The sequence below is a fragment of the Python bivittatus genome, unplaced genomic scaffold (genome assembly GCF_059951505.1).
Source record: "Python bivittatus isolate LINGU-HERP-01145 unplaced genomic scaffold, Pbiv_v1 ctg000610_np1212, whole genome shotgun sequence".
NCBI classification, from domain to species: domain Eukaryota; kingdom Metazoa; phylum Chordata; class Lepidosauria; order Squamata; family Pythonidae; genus Python; species Python bivittatus.
In genome coordinates, this window is record NW_028277088.1 from 34380566 (window position 1) to 34397144 (window position 16579).

Genomic DNA, 16579 nt, shown 5'->3' on the forward strand with positions numbered 1-16579 from the left:
AGGCATGGGGGTCTAGATCAGCGGTTCTCAAAGTACGGCCCGCGGGCCGGATACAGCCCACCAGGGTCATTTATCCAGCCCGCCCGCCTAATTGGCCGCTGCTGCTGTCTGTCAAAAGCGGAAGTGTCGGGAGCTGCAGGCGATGCACGAGGAGGGAGATCGTAGAGCTGGACTATTCTACATGACAGGTATGCCGGGTCTGGCGGCTCTCCTCCTCTCCTCAAACTATAGTCCGGCCCCCCAACATTCTGAGGGACCATGAACTGGCCCCCTGTTTAAAAAGTTTGAGGACCCCTGGTCTAGAATTTTGGGTGAGCTCATCAATGTGATTTTTCTTAATATGACTGTACAGATCATTCTCACTATCTGACCGCCATAGGGACCAGAATTTAGGTTGCTAAGTGATTTAGTCGCTAAGTGAATTGGAGCTGATTTTATTACTTTTACGATGGTCATTAAAAGTCACAAATTATGATCACATGACCGTGGGGGTCATAAAGCACTTTTGCCAAGGCCATTGTAACTCTGGACCATAGTTAAACAAATGGTCATTAAGCAAGGATTACCTGTAGTTGTATGGACTGGGTTAGATTATTCTCAGATGCCATTATGCTATTATTGTGTTATTATAATTTTTGTTTTTGTTTTCTTTGTTAACTTTAATCCAGGGTTCCCCAAAGTGGTCAATATCGACCCCCAAGGACCGACAGGACTATCCAAGGGGTTTTATTATTAGTAGTACTATTAGTACTATTGGTTAAAGTAGTGTTTATTAAATTATTTTAATATAATAAATGTTTGAGGGTCAATGAACAATCTGAAACTTCATGAAAGATTCAATGAACTGAAGAGTTTGGGGACCCCTGCTTAATCCTATGTTCACTGCCCAGAACATAATCCCAATTGTAAGATGGGTGGCTATATAAATTGATATATATATATATATATATCATTGCATATTTATAGTACAGTTTGAATTTCATTCTGGGGCATTTAATTTTAAATTTAATATTGGAATACCATGACACTGCCCAAAGTTATTTCTAAAACTAAATCTGAATTTTATAATAACCTAGTTCTGGGTTCTAAACTTATTCTGACTGAGAAGGAAAAGTGAGTTTCAGTTGCATGTCAATACTATATTATCCTTATTTCACACTGTCAAAGATGTTTTGTGTTACTAAAAAACATGCAAGGAGGTGGGACATATTTATTTATCAAGTTTTCTGTGCCTTCCACTCGTATGACTCTATGCAGTTTATAGTATATATAAACATTATATAAAAACATTGGTAAAAAATAATAAATAATAGGTAAGAATATTCATCGAAAACAAGTTCCTACAACTACATAAGATTACAGTGGCTGAACATCTTCCAGATTTTTTTTAAGGGACATAGAGTTGGGAACCTTAATGGGAAAGCTGTTCTAAAGTGAGGGGACTATTACTGAGAATATCATTCTCTAGGACCCAACCCTCCAATCTCTCTTGGATTCCGCACTGAGAAGTATTTTTCTCTTTGCTAAAGCATTTAGGGCAAGCAGATTCTGCATGGAGAAGTTGACCCTAAAGGTAACAGGAACCCAAGCTATGCAGGGCTTTATCACCAGCACCCTGAATTGGGCCTGGAGACCTACTGGTAATGCAGTTCTTACAAGATAGATGTAATTCTGCTAAAAAGACTATCATTCAGCAGGAAAGCAGCTGTACAGGTACAGCTTCTAAGGGCCCTTCAAGGGCAGCCACATGTAAACTGAACTGTAGTAGTCTAACTGACAGATAACAAAGATACCAGGCAATGTCTTTAGTACCTCCTGGTCCAGGGAAGCAAAGGCTAGCAAAAGACACTGATAGTCCTGGTGGATGATCATCTGAACCTTCATGGGGACGTGCACCCCCACTGGTCCTATTAAACTTCTCCACAGCTCTGTATACTATTGACCATGGAATATTGCTGGACTGCCTCCAAAGGCTGGGAGTCTCTACGGTATTTGACTCATTTTCCCCCATCCACTACAAGCTCTCTTTCCCATCCCATACCTTTCCTAAAAGTCTCCTAGCCCTTTGGGAGATGTTTCAAACTGCACACAAAATTACTGGGAAACAAAAGGGAAGATCATTCATTTTGCAGGAGCATACTTGCATGAATGTATCCCATGTCTTGAGGAGCCTACTTGCTGAAGCAGAACAAATTCTGAGTAACACTGTTCAATTCGTTCAGCCTGAAACCAACGTAAGAATCAATGAAACCACACCCTATGTAATAAAATCTGTATTGCTTAGCCATCCAAAAGCAATTACAATTTGTCTTGGTATGTTCATTAGTGACATTCACTAAAATTTATTTTTCCCCTCCATGAGAATAATGTACATTCTTCTATCCTCAGTTGGCTTACATTAACTCTTAGTCAAAAGACAAGATTTCCCATCTTCTCTCAGTAGGGAAGCTGTCACCACTTGGAGAAAAAGATTTTAACCATCTGTCTATCAAGCAGCAGTTGTGTGGGTGTTTAAGCAGTTTCTCATTATTACAAGATGGTCTATCAAAATGCACATGTTGGACCTTGGCCATAAGTCCCAATTTGCAAATTTACCTAGTTTGCTATTTTAAAAAATAATCCCAATTTATTTATGTACTGTACTTCTCAAATAATATGGAAACCTATATATTTCTATGGACTGCATCCTCAAGCTGAGCAAGCAGCATCACAATCATAGATTAAATTAATCTTCAGGTAATTAACCTGAGTTATATGTAAAATGCACATGATATACAGTATCTCCCACAGCAGCATTATGCTTACCTAAGTACGTTTTTCTGAATCCATGTACTATTATTGTTATTAATTAAATGTATATACTGTCCAACTCCCAAGGATTTATTTTACAAATAAAAATGTTAAAAACAATAAAAAATATGATAGACAAAACTGAGGGATGAAGATGGCAAGGGTGACAAAAAACTGGACAGGAACAAAAATAAATAAAGCCACATAATCCAAGGGGGGACTTTACTTATCCTTGCCAGAAGCCTAGGTGAAGGGCCAGGTCTTGAAGGTCCTTGGAAACATCAGCAGGGTGGGGGCTGTCCAGATCTTAGAGGGGAGATTTATAAGAACAAAGGAACCTGAAAGCACTTCATACTTAGTCATACTAAGTTGTCCAGGACTAGTAGATTCACATGTACTAACCATGATTTGTTGAATAAACCACTGAGTTTGTACATCTTTCTATATGCAAAGTAGTGGCTCACTGCATATAACTACACTTTTGCATTCATCTATGTATACTCAGAGTTACTGAAAAAGCTTTCCTTACAATTTGCTGATTAGTAGTTTGGAAGTACCTAGGAGACTATTGTGCTTAATTGAAAATAAAATATTGCTGGCTTGAAACTTTGTAGTGGTTTCTTAGTCTAGCTGCAGACATAAAACAGTACACAAACAGGAAGGCTGAGGTAGTTTCATAAGCTCTGTAAAAGAAAACAGCAATGGGCAGTATCAATTTCTGCTACACTGGAGGGAGGAATGAACATAGGAAAAAGATGCACTCTTCCATGCCCCAAGTTACTAAATGAAGTGTGCACTGAAGGTCTCCAATATGAGCCATGCTCTATTACCCACTATGAACTTCACTTTTATTAAAATCATACTATAGTCCAAATCAGCTGTTACAAAAGAATGTATACTAGATCACTTGAGAGGCTATGTTTTTTGTTGTCTCATAATAATTCTGTGTAGGTTTTTCCTCCTATTTGCTACTCACAGTGGATCACTTAAGCCAAGGTTCCCCGAATCCTGTATACAGTACTTCAATTCCCAGAACTGTCAGCAATCGCCATGCTAGAGAATTCTGAAAGTTGAATTCTTTACATCTAGAAAATGCCAACCATGGGAAAGGCTGAATGCCAAACAGAATGGTTCAGTCATACAATATAAGGAACTATAGTATAGGAGCTACCTTGCAAAACCTTGTTTGCAACTGGGACAGGTAACAACAGTCTCTTCAGTCAGCAGCAGTTGGCAGGAGGGAACAGTATATATGACCTTGTCTGTATCTTCCTCCCTTGCTGAGTTAAGAGATATCTACACATCCCTGAGTTGGCACAAAATTATGCCAGCATGAAATTTGCTGTCAGTTTTGCCATTCCCTATATTTCATCGTTTCTGGCCCTGATGATTTCCTGATTATATACTTGAAGGATGTGTTAAGCAAAGCAAATGATTATTTCCTCCAGCTTTACTTCCCTTCCTCTAGATGTCACTAGACATCACAGGGAAACACCCACCAATCATTACAGCAATACGAGAAGTGTCTAACACATTAGAGCTTATGGGCCTTTCTCCAGATAAATGAAAGCTCAGCATTGGAAAGTGACCCTGAACACAAAGGAAGATGAGCCACACAGATACAAAAAGAGTCCCACAAATGTGCAAAGCACAAAAATGTCAACTCCACCTAGTTCAGAGGAGGTGAGGGGCCAGTTTAACTGTCATTCCACTTTTGCACAATTACAGCTTTACACTAAAACCAGTGGTAACCTTTACTTCTTCCACTTGGTGAAGAAGGCTGCACTCATTCACTTTTTGGACTCAAGGTGGGAGGGATGAGGAAGGTTCAACTTTTCCTGGTCTGTTATCCAGTGCAGCCAAGAGTAAGGTTAGAAGTAACCTTCTAACTCAAAGCCAGCCTTGCTCCCCTCCCTGCCCACACTTTCATTTCTTCCTCTCCTCTCCCCACCCATTGTTTCCTTAGTTACTTGCTTGCTCACTCCCTGCCTACTCTGTCACTCTCACTTTTTCCCACTTTGTCTTTCCCTGCAGCATTGCATCTGATGGCCACTGCATGAAACTAACATATAAAGCCTGCCTAAAGCAGCATCCATAATAAACCATGACGACACCTTAATGACTTATGCATAGCCATATCATCGTGCAAATGTCACCCTTGTGTCCTGAAATTAGATGCAAATATGTAAGTTATAAGCTGATATAATCATCCATGTGCATTAACCATCCCCCTTCCATGGATGTCCACACCTGCCAGTGCTTTCCCTCTAATTAACTCTCTGCCACACTAGTTGTTTTCACTGTTGAGCCTTAGGACAACTTGTTTTGCCCAAGGAGGTGCAGTGCTGACAAACTAAGAGTACTAAAAGCGAGGCAGGCAGGAAGCAACCACAGCCACAAGGTAGGTAGTGAAAGACAACAGCGGAATGGTGGCAGATGAGGCTGATTGTGCACCAGATCGGAAGAAACATGCCCATATCAGCCTGAAACAGCTAATAAGCACCTAGTTCCAATAGAAGAGAATATATGTAGCTCAGGGTTGAACTGTGGAGTGCTTTGTGTTTTCTTTAAAATTAACTTCTGGGTCCATTGTTCACAAATGTCTTTCAATACATCCAATGTTAAAGTATTTTGCTCCATTCTGTATTAATAAGTCAAATTTAAGTGCTCTTCTCCTTTAATTACAATCTTTAGTTCCTTCTGGTTCCCTCTAGTGTCCAACCTTCAGAATCCCACCTTATCATTTTTTTTTTTCAGTATTCAAAACAGCAGCATTTTCTTGCAGGAAGAATTCTTATAATTAATTTCAAAATCTTATTTCAAATCCATCTGGACCCTTAGTTCATTTGTAACTTTCCAAAATCAACATTCTAATCACCCTTTTGTTGTTTATTCCAAAAAAAAAAAAAATTTTTAAGTCCTTAAACTTGTATGAAACTTATTTTACTACAGATTGAAGGAAACTCACCAAATATAATAAAACCTGCTATTATGGAGGTTCCTAATATCTTAAAAGCAGTTAATAAGCAATTTCCAAAAGTGATTAAGGAAGGAGGTATGCGAACCCTGTGTCCTTTTGAAGGCACTGAACTGCGGCTTGAGCTATGATGGCATTCCCTCAACTTCCAGAGTTCTAAACCCACCAGAGACCACTGTTTTGCCGTCTCCTCAGGAGAAGCTACTGTCTGGAGCACTTGTAGGTGATCCCAGTCCTCTCCTTGTCCTCACGAATAGTTGGCCCATTCACCAACTCTTCATTTCACCAGGATCATCAGCTCTGCTCTCAGTGGAACCATCTTCAGTTTGCCATTTCTTCCATGGAAGTCCCTGAGTTCCCTGGTGTTTTTGGATTGAGCTTGGTCTAGGATACTCAGAGTTTCCCATTTGAAACTATGGTTGAATCTGCCCATGTGTTGTGAGATTAAGGAGTTTTTATTGTGTCTTCTGACTGCTAGTTGGTGTTCATGGATGCACTCTGCTAGTCTTCTGCCTGTCTGTCCTATATAGTGGCTGTTATAGCTCTTACTGTAGATGTTGTAGATGACTCCTCTTTTTTCTTCTTGGGCTACTGGGTCTTTTGGTTTACTTAAGATGTTTTGGAGGGCTTTAGTTGGTTTGTACGCTACGTTGATGCCATGTGGTTGTATTGGTCTGTTGGTTGCTTCTGAGATGTTTTTGATGTATGGCACTGTTATCCCTTTGCATAGCTTGCATTGGTTGTGCTATACTGGGTTGCAGACAAGTACAAATGCACTGCAGCAACTTAGAACACCAGAAAAAGGAAACAGACCGCCTATACAACATCTTCCAAAAAAATGGAATTCCTGGAAGCTTGGCATTCAGACAAATCAGCTATCAACAGACACAGAGAGATAAATCACATTTACACACCATTCAAAAGAGACAATAAAAAAGCTAAGAAGGAAACAAAAAGACCAGAACACATTCTCTCCAGCAACCAAAACCCAGATAAGCAGGGATTAACACCAAACAATCAAGAGAAAACAATATCCTAATCAAGGAATGACCAAGGAGAAAACCACACCACCACCAATACTGGCAGGGCAGCCTACTGTATATAAGCAAGGAGAAAACCCCACACTCACTAGCAGTGATGATGTTACCTAGTTGGGTAATGAAACATCTGCAAGCAAATAACCAAGGTCAGAGAGCACCAAGGACTCCACAATAAGCACCTGGTTGATCCCATACGCTACAGGCCACTTGACTGCACTGCTGACCGAATGATAGTAAAGTACCCCAGATGTAATATATCCTGCAACTGCTGCTGGATACTGTCAGCTTAAGGAGGAAAGCATGACTAGCACAAGTATATCCAAGGAGAATGTGCATTTCACTTATGGGTTGGGGAGGAGATGGAGGCAACATCACAGGGATATAGCAAAAAAAGCATGTTACAACAATATGTTGTGCCATCCTTATATGCAATGGGGAAAGGTACTATATGGGGTTATGATTCTCTCCCCAGTGGATTTATCTAGATGGAATACTCTATCCCCCATCAAGTTCAAAATAATTGGGTACTTAAAGCAAAAGGGCCAGAAATTGATTACTCAGTATTACTGTGGACTATTTCACAGTTAGGCCTATTACTCCAACCCTGTGCTCCTCGTGACACAGAAAGAAAAGAGAAAGATGGGCTAGATGGAATATCGAGTATGAGAAACTAACAGGATACTTATTTTATCTTTTATTCTTTCTGCTTTTATACTGAAATAATGTAATTAAGTTACTTCTAACATTGGAAAATAAGCTAGTCAATTAACCAGGCAAAAACAATGCTTGAGGAAATGCATAAAAATTGTGTTGTACTAGAGTTATCTCACTTGTAATAGAAACAAAAAAGAGAAGCTCTGCACTAAATATGGGTGTACGTGTGTGTCTATTTAGTTACATACCATTTCTTTTTAAATAGTCAGTGTCAAAGTTATGTATAGGAGAAATTGCTACCAACTATCAATGTTGAGGCATATAACTTGACAAATTAACGAACCCATATATAACTCTTTTAAAATTGCATAAATCCTGCAATTCAACAATAATTTTGCTCATTCTAGCAATTATATAACATCTAGGAATACGGACCTTGAAAGAACACCTTATGAGCTATGAAAACCCTTGGATATAGAACAGTGTTTCAGGTATTTGAATATATACTTTATATGATAAACATGTGTACAGAAACACAGTAAAGATGTGAAAATATAAAAATAACAGTAGGAAGCTGTATCTAACATTGCTCAATAAGCAATTGCTTTACACTTTACAAAGTTAACCCACCAGTAAACACATAGTAAATATAGCCAGTATTATTCAACTCGGAGGTTTGGAAACTGCTGCAATGTATACCTTGGTTTTCTTATTTGACAAATATATAATTTTAATAAAGATCAAAAGCTTTAAGAGTTGTAACTCATGTGCTCATTTGTTGGCTATTGCAAAAACAGATTTAGCATAAACCTTTCCTCTACAGCAATATTCTCATACCACTCACTGGAATACATACACTGCATTAGTAGATAATAATTCATGTACTCATTTCATGTCACCCTTGGTTGAATTTCAAAACCTTATGCAAACAATCCATTCAGATCTCTGATAAAAGTTATCTATTTTCTATTTCCTGCTACATGACAGAGAAGAGGATGCCAAAAACAGACATGAGAGGGAGAAGAGCTATGCCTATCCTGTCCACTTCTGTTTCTAATCTGACTCATTGTTTATTGAAACTCAGTGCAACTGCTGCTTGTTCCAGTCCACCAGCCAGACCCCTGAGGAATTGCAGCCCTTGACAGCAAAGGCTGCCCATTCTCTGCAGAGGCGTCTGCGGGATCTGATGCTTTGTGAAAATTACAAAAGCAGCATCATGATGCAAGCTCTGCCCCTTTTACACATGCTGAAAAATCACAATGCATGCACAAAAGGGGTGGAACCTACATTGCAAAGCTGCAATGCCTTTTGCCTGTCATTTGCCCATCCTTGGGCCGCCCTGCAGATGCCTCTGATTCATGGTATGTCATAAAACATAGATTCCAGTTAGTGTAATATCTAGTAGTCTCTATCCAAAATGAAGAAATCAGGTTGTTGAACGTTAATTTTCCAGGGACCTCAGTCTATGTAAACGTAAAGGAAATAATGGATTCATTTCCCTCAAATTAATTTGATTATCTTATTTTGATTACCTTTCCTTCTTGCTGTAAGGACTCAAGGGGGTGTGGATATGCTAACATATACACATAGTTAAATTTTACTTGAATTGATTGGCAAAAATAACTGAACATTAAAAGATTATTCCTACAAGAGCTTTGACTTTTTTTCCTCTAAGAAAACACAAACTACATCAGCACAGTCTACATTTTCCCCCATTTTGAACCCAGTTCACTTTGATGTATTTCATGAGACCCAGAACATGTGGAGTACATTACCTTCCTTTACATTTGTTTTATTTTATGTGAATCTTATTATATTTGAAGTTTGCCAATATTAGAGGACAAAGCAAATCTAAATAACTTAAAAGATTTAAGCAGGAGATGGATAAAATTTAAAATGCCTAGAAAATATATATTGTTACAAGCTACATGATATAATTTTCTTTATGACACAAAATACACATTATTTTGTACAATGGTTACTAGCTTTGTTTTGCATACTGTGAAATTTAAACAGGAAGCAGATTCTCTTTTTATAGACTCCACAACATTTCCTTCTCCCAAAGTAAAAATAGTAACAAACCTTTCATGCTACAACTGAATAAAGAGAATTTAATGTGGATTTGTTTTCCAAAAATAATGCCAGCTAAGTCACAAATCTGAGCATTTTTACATGACTACAATCTCATTTAATGCAAGCTATTTTTAATTCAGCAATTGTTTTTAAAAAGAAACAATACTGAATGGGTCAGGAAATTGTGTCATATATTTGAATTATAAGTATAATGTCAATTTTAAAAACACAATTTAGAGATTATTGTATTCAGTGAAAATAAGAATTATCAATGATTTCTACAGAAAAATCAAAATTTCTATATGTAACATGACATGAATATATGATATGCCTTCATAATTCCACATTTCAATCATTCAAGTTCAATAAAAATGTAATATAACAAGTCAGTTCATACAAACTATGGAAAACTTTCCTGTGTATTCAATGTGAGGGTTACAACCTGTAAACAACCAAAGCAGTTCATAGGTATGAGAAATACATGTACACAGAATAGAAATTCTTGACTGTAAATGCTGGTTTTACCTCAAATCCCTCGTATTGCCTCAGAGAGCTATAACTCTTTTTTTTTTTTTTTTTGGAGTAGATTGCAGAACGGTTGGGTGAATATATGAAAAGGGCTAAAAGACAATTGCACAAGTGCTTATCTAAAGGTTATCTAAATGTACTTGATAAATGCATCATGTCATCTTTTTAATAACAATAGCACTTTATTTTTTAATCCATTTCTCCCTCTCAATGGGCCCAATCAAAATTGTATTTCTTCTCCTCCTCCATAGAATATCAGTGTCAGAAAGAACTTTGGAAATAATTTAGCCCAGTGCAAGAATCCACTATGAGCAGTACCCCAACTGTCTAGCATTTCTCCGTAATAATGTCTTTGTTGTTTCCCCTTTCTTGTATTCTTATCCAAATACCCTCAACTGGACCCTCATGCTCAAATTCCTGAATCTAAATGAAACCATTCCTGTTGCATCATCTGCCCAGCTAGTGGTTCACTTCGAGCAGTCTTCTTTCTTTTTGGGGCCATGTTCTTGACTGGAAGGAAGGAAGAAAGCACTACCTGTACTTTCATCCTCCTGCCAGCACTTCATAGTCCCTTGCAGCATCTTTAAGGCTGTGCCTGGCTATGCCATTTGTTGCCACATGAATGAGCAGGAAAAGATATTTGTCAATGGGCTTAACAAATCTTCGGACTCTTTCCATCACAATTTGAATGCATGCCCCAGAAAGACAGCATAGGCTTTCCAGCTGACAGAATCCTGCTTTAGTTTCTCTAAACAGGAGTCTCCATTCACTATCACCCATGGCTTCCTCCCCTTCAGGCAGAAGCAGGAATCCTTCTCTTTGCAGAACTTGTAGAGTCTTCCTCCTCAGTATCTGAGGCATGTGGCAGCTGTTTATCATCTGGTGAGACCTATTCTGAAATCTGTTCTGAAGCTTCAGACTATAAGAAGTCTTCTTAACAGTCTTGGGCCTTTCTGTCACACTCTTCCTTCTCTCTGCTGCCTATGCTTCGCTTTCTTCTATCTTCTGGGATGATTTGTGGTACTGCAGTCCTTCCACAAGTGCCTCCTGTGCCTGATTCAAGAATTTTCCATCTTCTCTGATAAACTGAGGGGCAGACAGCTTGCCTCTATTTCCTTCATCTTCTCTTCCAGAAGGGCAATCAGCCTGCACTTGTAGCCTCTATAGGTTCTGTTGCTTCAGGGAGGAAAATAAACGTAACGCATACCCTGCAGGTCACGAGCACATTTCCTCCTTCTCCGTGCTTCTCTTATGAAGAATAAACAACAAAAAAGTGCCTCCCCCACCAAACTCCCTATAATCCTGACATGGTTCCTACAAATGGCATATGCATCATATCTAACTTGTCAAAAATTACTTCCCAGAAACTAATCCTAAAGATTCTGATGAGATACAAGAAAATAAGCAACTAAAGCATCAGATATATTGAACAGTGGAGTTCAAACAATTATTCTCACTTGCAGGCACTGCAAAGCCAGATATTTAATTATAGTTAGGTAGCACATATATCCCCGCTTCTCCAACATGATGCCTCCTGATGTATTTGCTGAAGGAAATTGTCATTCTAACTAGCTTTGAGAAGCCTACAATTACCATTTAATCTATCTCAAGGATCTTCAACTCCTCCTGGAGCACACAGGATAGTGGATATTCTCATTAGTGGAGCAAATAGCAAACCCCTATTAGGATTTAGAAAAAGCATAATGCAAAGCATGATAATATAATGAGTAGGTGTGGGCAACTCACTGCAATCACATATGGCCTACATAGTTTTTTTTTGTAACCTATAGGGACCTCAGTATTTGCACTGCTGAATTTTTCAGCCAACCACTGAAAAATAGAAAAAGGATTTCTCACATTTTGAGTTGTATGAAAAATAAATAAAAACGGGTGTAAACCTTTACTAAAGCTTAATGGATCCAAAAATCCAAGCCTTAACTACCACATAAAACCCAAGTAATCCCAATCTAGCACACATCAGTGACATTACTGCTCTGTTTACTATAATTTTTAACTGTCCAAAACAATAATATAAAGAGTGCAGCTGCCAGCCACAAAAAGATTGCCTGTCCCTGATGTACAGCAACTGACACAGTCCTGTTAAGACTTTTAAAGCTGAGCTTCTTATCGTTTTGACTTGCACATGTACAGTATGTTTTTAAGATCTGAAAAGAGAGGAAAGACTTACCATCACTTAAAGTTGTAAATTCTAGAAACTGATATTCATAGAAAGTATCAATTTTCATTTCTACTTGGGGCCTCTTCAAAGTGGAATAGATGTTACCAGGCCGTTTTTCATCAGGTTTTTCCAACTTATTTAGTCTGCAACCCATTGCAAAAGCTGATGACAAGAAAGGGAAGAGAAAAATACTGATGAGCTGGTCTAAATAACTTCATTACCAGAAAGAGCTATTGTTTTACTAAGAATCATTAAACTTTTCGTATACTTTTCAGCAGCATAATTGAACATTTAGGCTACATACAATCCTATATATCAAAGACATATTTGGCTATGAATTTATCTTTCTTCAGGCAATCTGTCCCTCAAGCAGCAAGGGGAAGAATGGGAAGGAGTGCACTAACTGGACCAAATCAGATTACTGTACACATCCTGCTGTGTTCCACCTGCTAAGAAGCTGAACTTCTCCAGTCGGGTATCTTTCCTACTCAAAGGGACTCCTCATGTAGTTTAAAACTTTGGTTTTCTAGGCTTTTTAGACATGCTGGGAGTCTCCAATCTTCCACAAGGAGGAAGGCTCCCCACTATAGAAGTTCACCTTTCCAACATATGGCAAGTAATATAACCAGTGAAGGGATACAACAGAGGGGATGTGGCCAGCAATATCTGACTTCACATGAAGCCTGAATTTTATTTATTTGTAATGGGTATGATTTCCAGATTTCACTGGAAATCCACTATATAGTTTTTTCTTATGGTATATTTTTTTCTCAGGTAGCCTGAGGAGCAATTTCTTTTATGGAAAATATAGAAGCATGGGGGGGCGGTATCTTTTCCCTTCCCAGCACTGCTCCCTCCAAGCTGTTCACCCAGGAATGAAGTCTGACTACAGTGGAAGTTACTCAAAAGCCTTGCACAGGCACAGAGTAGCAAAATAGCTGATACGGGGCGGGGGGGGGCGGCACGCATTTACTAAAATAACTGACGATATTCAGAAAAATCTCCTGCTCTCTAAAGTCACTTACAGTGCACCTGAAAAGAGCTCAAAAAGGGTAAAAAAGACTCCTAATCAGTTCTTGTTTTTCAAAAGACAAAATGAGAAAAATCTCAAAGGTCATCCTAAACTATTTCTGGATAATTAAACCAGTAATCAGATTCAGACTGTGTATGAAATGAAGACTGAACTGAAAACAAGATTACATGAAACATGTTAGAGCAGAGAAGTCACATTCTGTAAGAAATATTTCTAAAACTTTACTACAGTGAATGATGACGGACAGAAAAAAACCTCATTTTGTTATTTAAGTGATCAAATTATCCCTCCATGAATGCAATGATCTTTAAATCATTAAAATGCTCAGCCATTTGGATAAACCTGAACTGCAAATCTATACCAGCCTGCTTAACTATTAACAGAATGTATACAATTAGTGCAGACAGCACTAATATTGAAGGAAAACGTAACACCAACATTTGCAATTAAATTCTTTCTAATGTCTCCTGAGTGACGAAAAAGGATTGCGTCAAGAGCAGAATACTCTGCCCCTATCACATACAGTGCACCCTTCTGAGATTTAAATATAAGACTACTCATTTCAGACATCAGCCAGTTGTGAAACTCTCAATTTATCATTTGTAAGATGCAGCGGAAACTACTCTGAATTGTTTTGCAAATAAAGGGAAACACTTCTAATAAGAATTGGGGGAAGAATAATCAATAGCAACACCAAGCCTATGTGCTAGAACACGAAGCATTATCAAGGAACAACAAAGCAACTGGATAGGCAGTCTTTCATGGAAAAACAATGAGAAATGGCTAATAGAGGTAAATTCAGACAATAGTGAACTAGATGGGCCAACAATTTGATCCAATATAAGGCAGTTTCCTAGGAGGTTAAATGTTATAGACCATTCTGGCACCTATAATCAGCCCATATAATTATGCAGAGAGCTGTAGCTTAGCTAATAAGTTGCCAGCTGCAGAAACCTTTTTTACTTCTTATTTCTCAAATATTTTATTAAAATGGATAAGGCCCACTAGCAAAATTCATTACCAATCAGCAAGAGAAGTGACACAAGAGACCACTCCCTATGAATATGTGAATTGCACTGATGAACAAAACAAAAAGCAGAGCAGCACAGGACAGCAATATTAATGTGCGTAAGAGAAAACAGACAGAAATCTATCTTCAAAGAGGCAGGGAAAGAGAATATAGTATGTCTGCTTAACCTGTGTCACTAAGCCAGGAATTACTGCTTGCTTTGATTGCATAGTTTCTTCCTGTAATCAAACTGTATTCCTCTCAAATAATTTAGGAGGTTGTGTGATTTATCCAAAGACACTAAGAGATCCAGTATGGCGTAAGTGGTTCAAATGTTGGTTTAGCACTAGGAAAACCTAGGTTCAAGTCTGTCTTTAGCCATGGAACCTCACAGGTTTTGGAGGATTCTTTCTTAGCCCAGTCCACTGCACACAGTTGTGTTGTAGGTATAAGAATGAAGGAAGATTCCCCATGTAAGCTGACTTGAGCAGGATATAAATGTACCAAATATAAAACAAGGGAACAGCTACTTTTTCACATCCTACCAATCTGCATTTAAAATGTACCTTGCCTAAAATGTACATTGTACATTTCCATCATGGATGGAAAAAGTCCGATGGATCCACCATCAGGATTTGGAAGACAATTATGTCTTTATTTTATTTTATTTTTTTATACAGCTCTCCCCCACACACACACACACAGATTCCATGGCACCCCTTGGTTTACTAAGGAACTCTGGGAAATGAAGTCTAGAGTGATGCTGGTAGAAAAAAAGAGAAACAAATGTGATCAAATATAAATACATGTGACCCTTCTTTGGGGACAATAAAGGTGGCAAGGCATAATTACTCCTCTGTCCTTACTGCATCTGCAGAATATAAGCCAGCTGCACTCTTGAAAGTGTCCTTTTGGGGAAGGATGGGCTGGAAAATCCAGTCAGCGTAAGCAATGATTATCTGGCTTCACAAATAAAATTACTCACATTTGCTCTGAGTTGAAAGCCAGACAGACAAACTCTATTGAGATGACAGAGGTGATGTCTTGTGGTATTCTCCGGGAGACCTCTGAAGTTGTGTATAGTATCCCAAGGAAGTGATCAAAGTCCTCTTTTATCTTGGCTCTACCACTTGTGGATTGAAGCCTTACCCTAGCTAGCTAAAAAAAGCAACCAAAAGAGGGGACTAGATTCTGGATCCAGGCTGTAATCAACACCTTTCTGGGAGAAAGAGATATGCCAGAGGCCCTTAAAGAGATACTAGTTCTTCCACTCCTTAGAAGCAGGTTTGGACAACTAGACACCTACTGTCCTAACTTTAACCTTCCCTTTAGGGAAAGGTTAGGGAGAAAGTGATGACCTGTAGTTGAAGTTTAGAGGAGTGCAAGAATGCTCTGGAGGATACGGAGTACCTAGAATCTTGGTTATTTGGGTTCAGTCTTAGGCATGGAATGGAAACTGTACTAATCACTCTCACAGATGGCCTGTGGCAAGACTTAGATGAAGACAGCACATTCATCCTTGACTTCCTTGATCTCTCAGCAGCCTTCAATACTGTTTACTATAGTATTCTACTAGACCAAGGGTTGGAAGTTGGGGACATGGTGTTACAATGGTTCCACTCTGACCTGAGTGGGTCCAGGGTCTAGATGTGGTTGTGGGGAGGGGGAAGAGGTTGGGCACACATGCATTTCAGTATGGAATGTCTCAGGGTTCAGCCCCCTATCCTATTCAACATTTATATGAGACCACTGGAGAATTTCCATCAGTTCAGGGTGAGGTATCATCTATATGCAAATTGATAATACCTAGTTACAGAACTCTACTCTGGGCCCACTGAAAAAAGTAATGGAATTCATGACCCAGTGTCTGGAGGCTGTTAGGGTCTGGATGGGGAAGAATATGCTCATACGCAACCAAAATCAGATAAAGTGGACACTGTTTTGATACTGAGGCTGTCTGATTCTAGGATTTTATTTTCTTTGACTCTTAATGGGATTGTGTTTCCATAGAAAGAGCAGTCTTGCATTTGGGGATCCTAAAAGAACAGGTGGGGCTTTTGCACAGCTTCAACTAGTCTGCCAGTTAAGGCCTTATCTGGAAGAAGATGCATTGAAGATAGTTGTTCATGCCCTTGCAATCTCTACATTAAATTTCTTTAACTTTACATGGGGCAGCCCCTGAAAATCACCTAGAAACTTCAGCTAGTCCAGAATGCAGTGGCATGCATGTGATCAATCATGATATTGCTAGATTACACCTCTACTCTGGGAGCTGCACTGGTTACCAATAGGTTTC

General features: G+C 38.8%; 1 protein-coding gene across 1 annotated transcript in view; it reads right to left on the reverse strand.

Moving 5' to 3' along the window:
* Positions 1-16579, reverse strand: part of RFTN1 (raftlin, lipid raft linker 1) — a 111579-nt gene that overhangs the window by 84838 nt on the left and 10162 nt on the right. Inside the window, exon 2 of the mRNA XM_007436295.3 lies at positions 12251-12403. Within this exon, the coding sequence (XP_007436357.1) occupies positions 12251-12395 (145 nt within the window). The 5' untranslated portion in view covers positions 12396-12403. The remainder of the gene's footprint in view (positions 1-12250; positions 12404-16579) is intronic.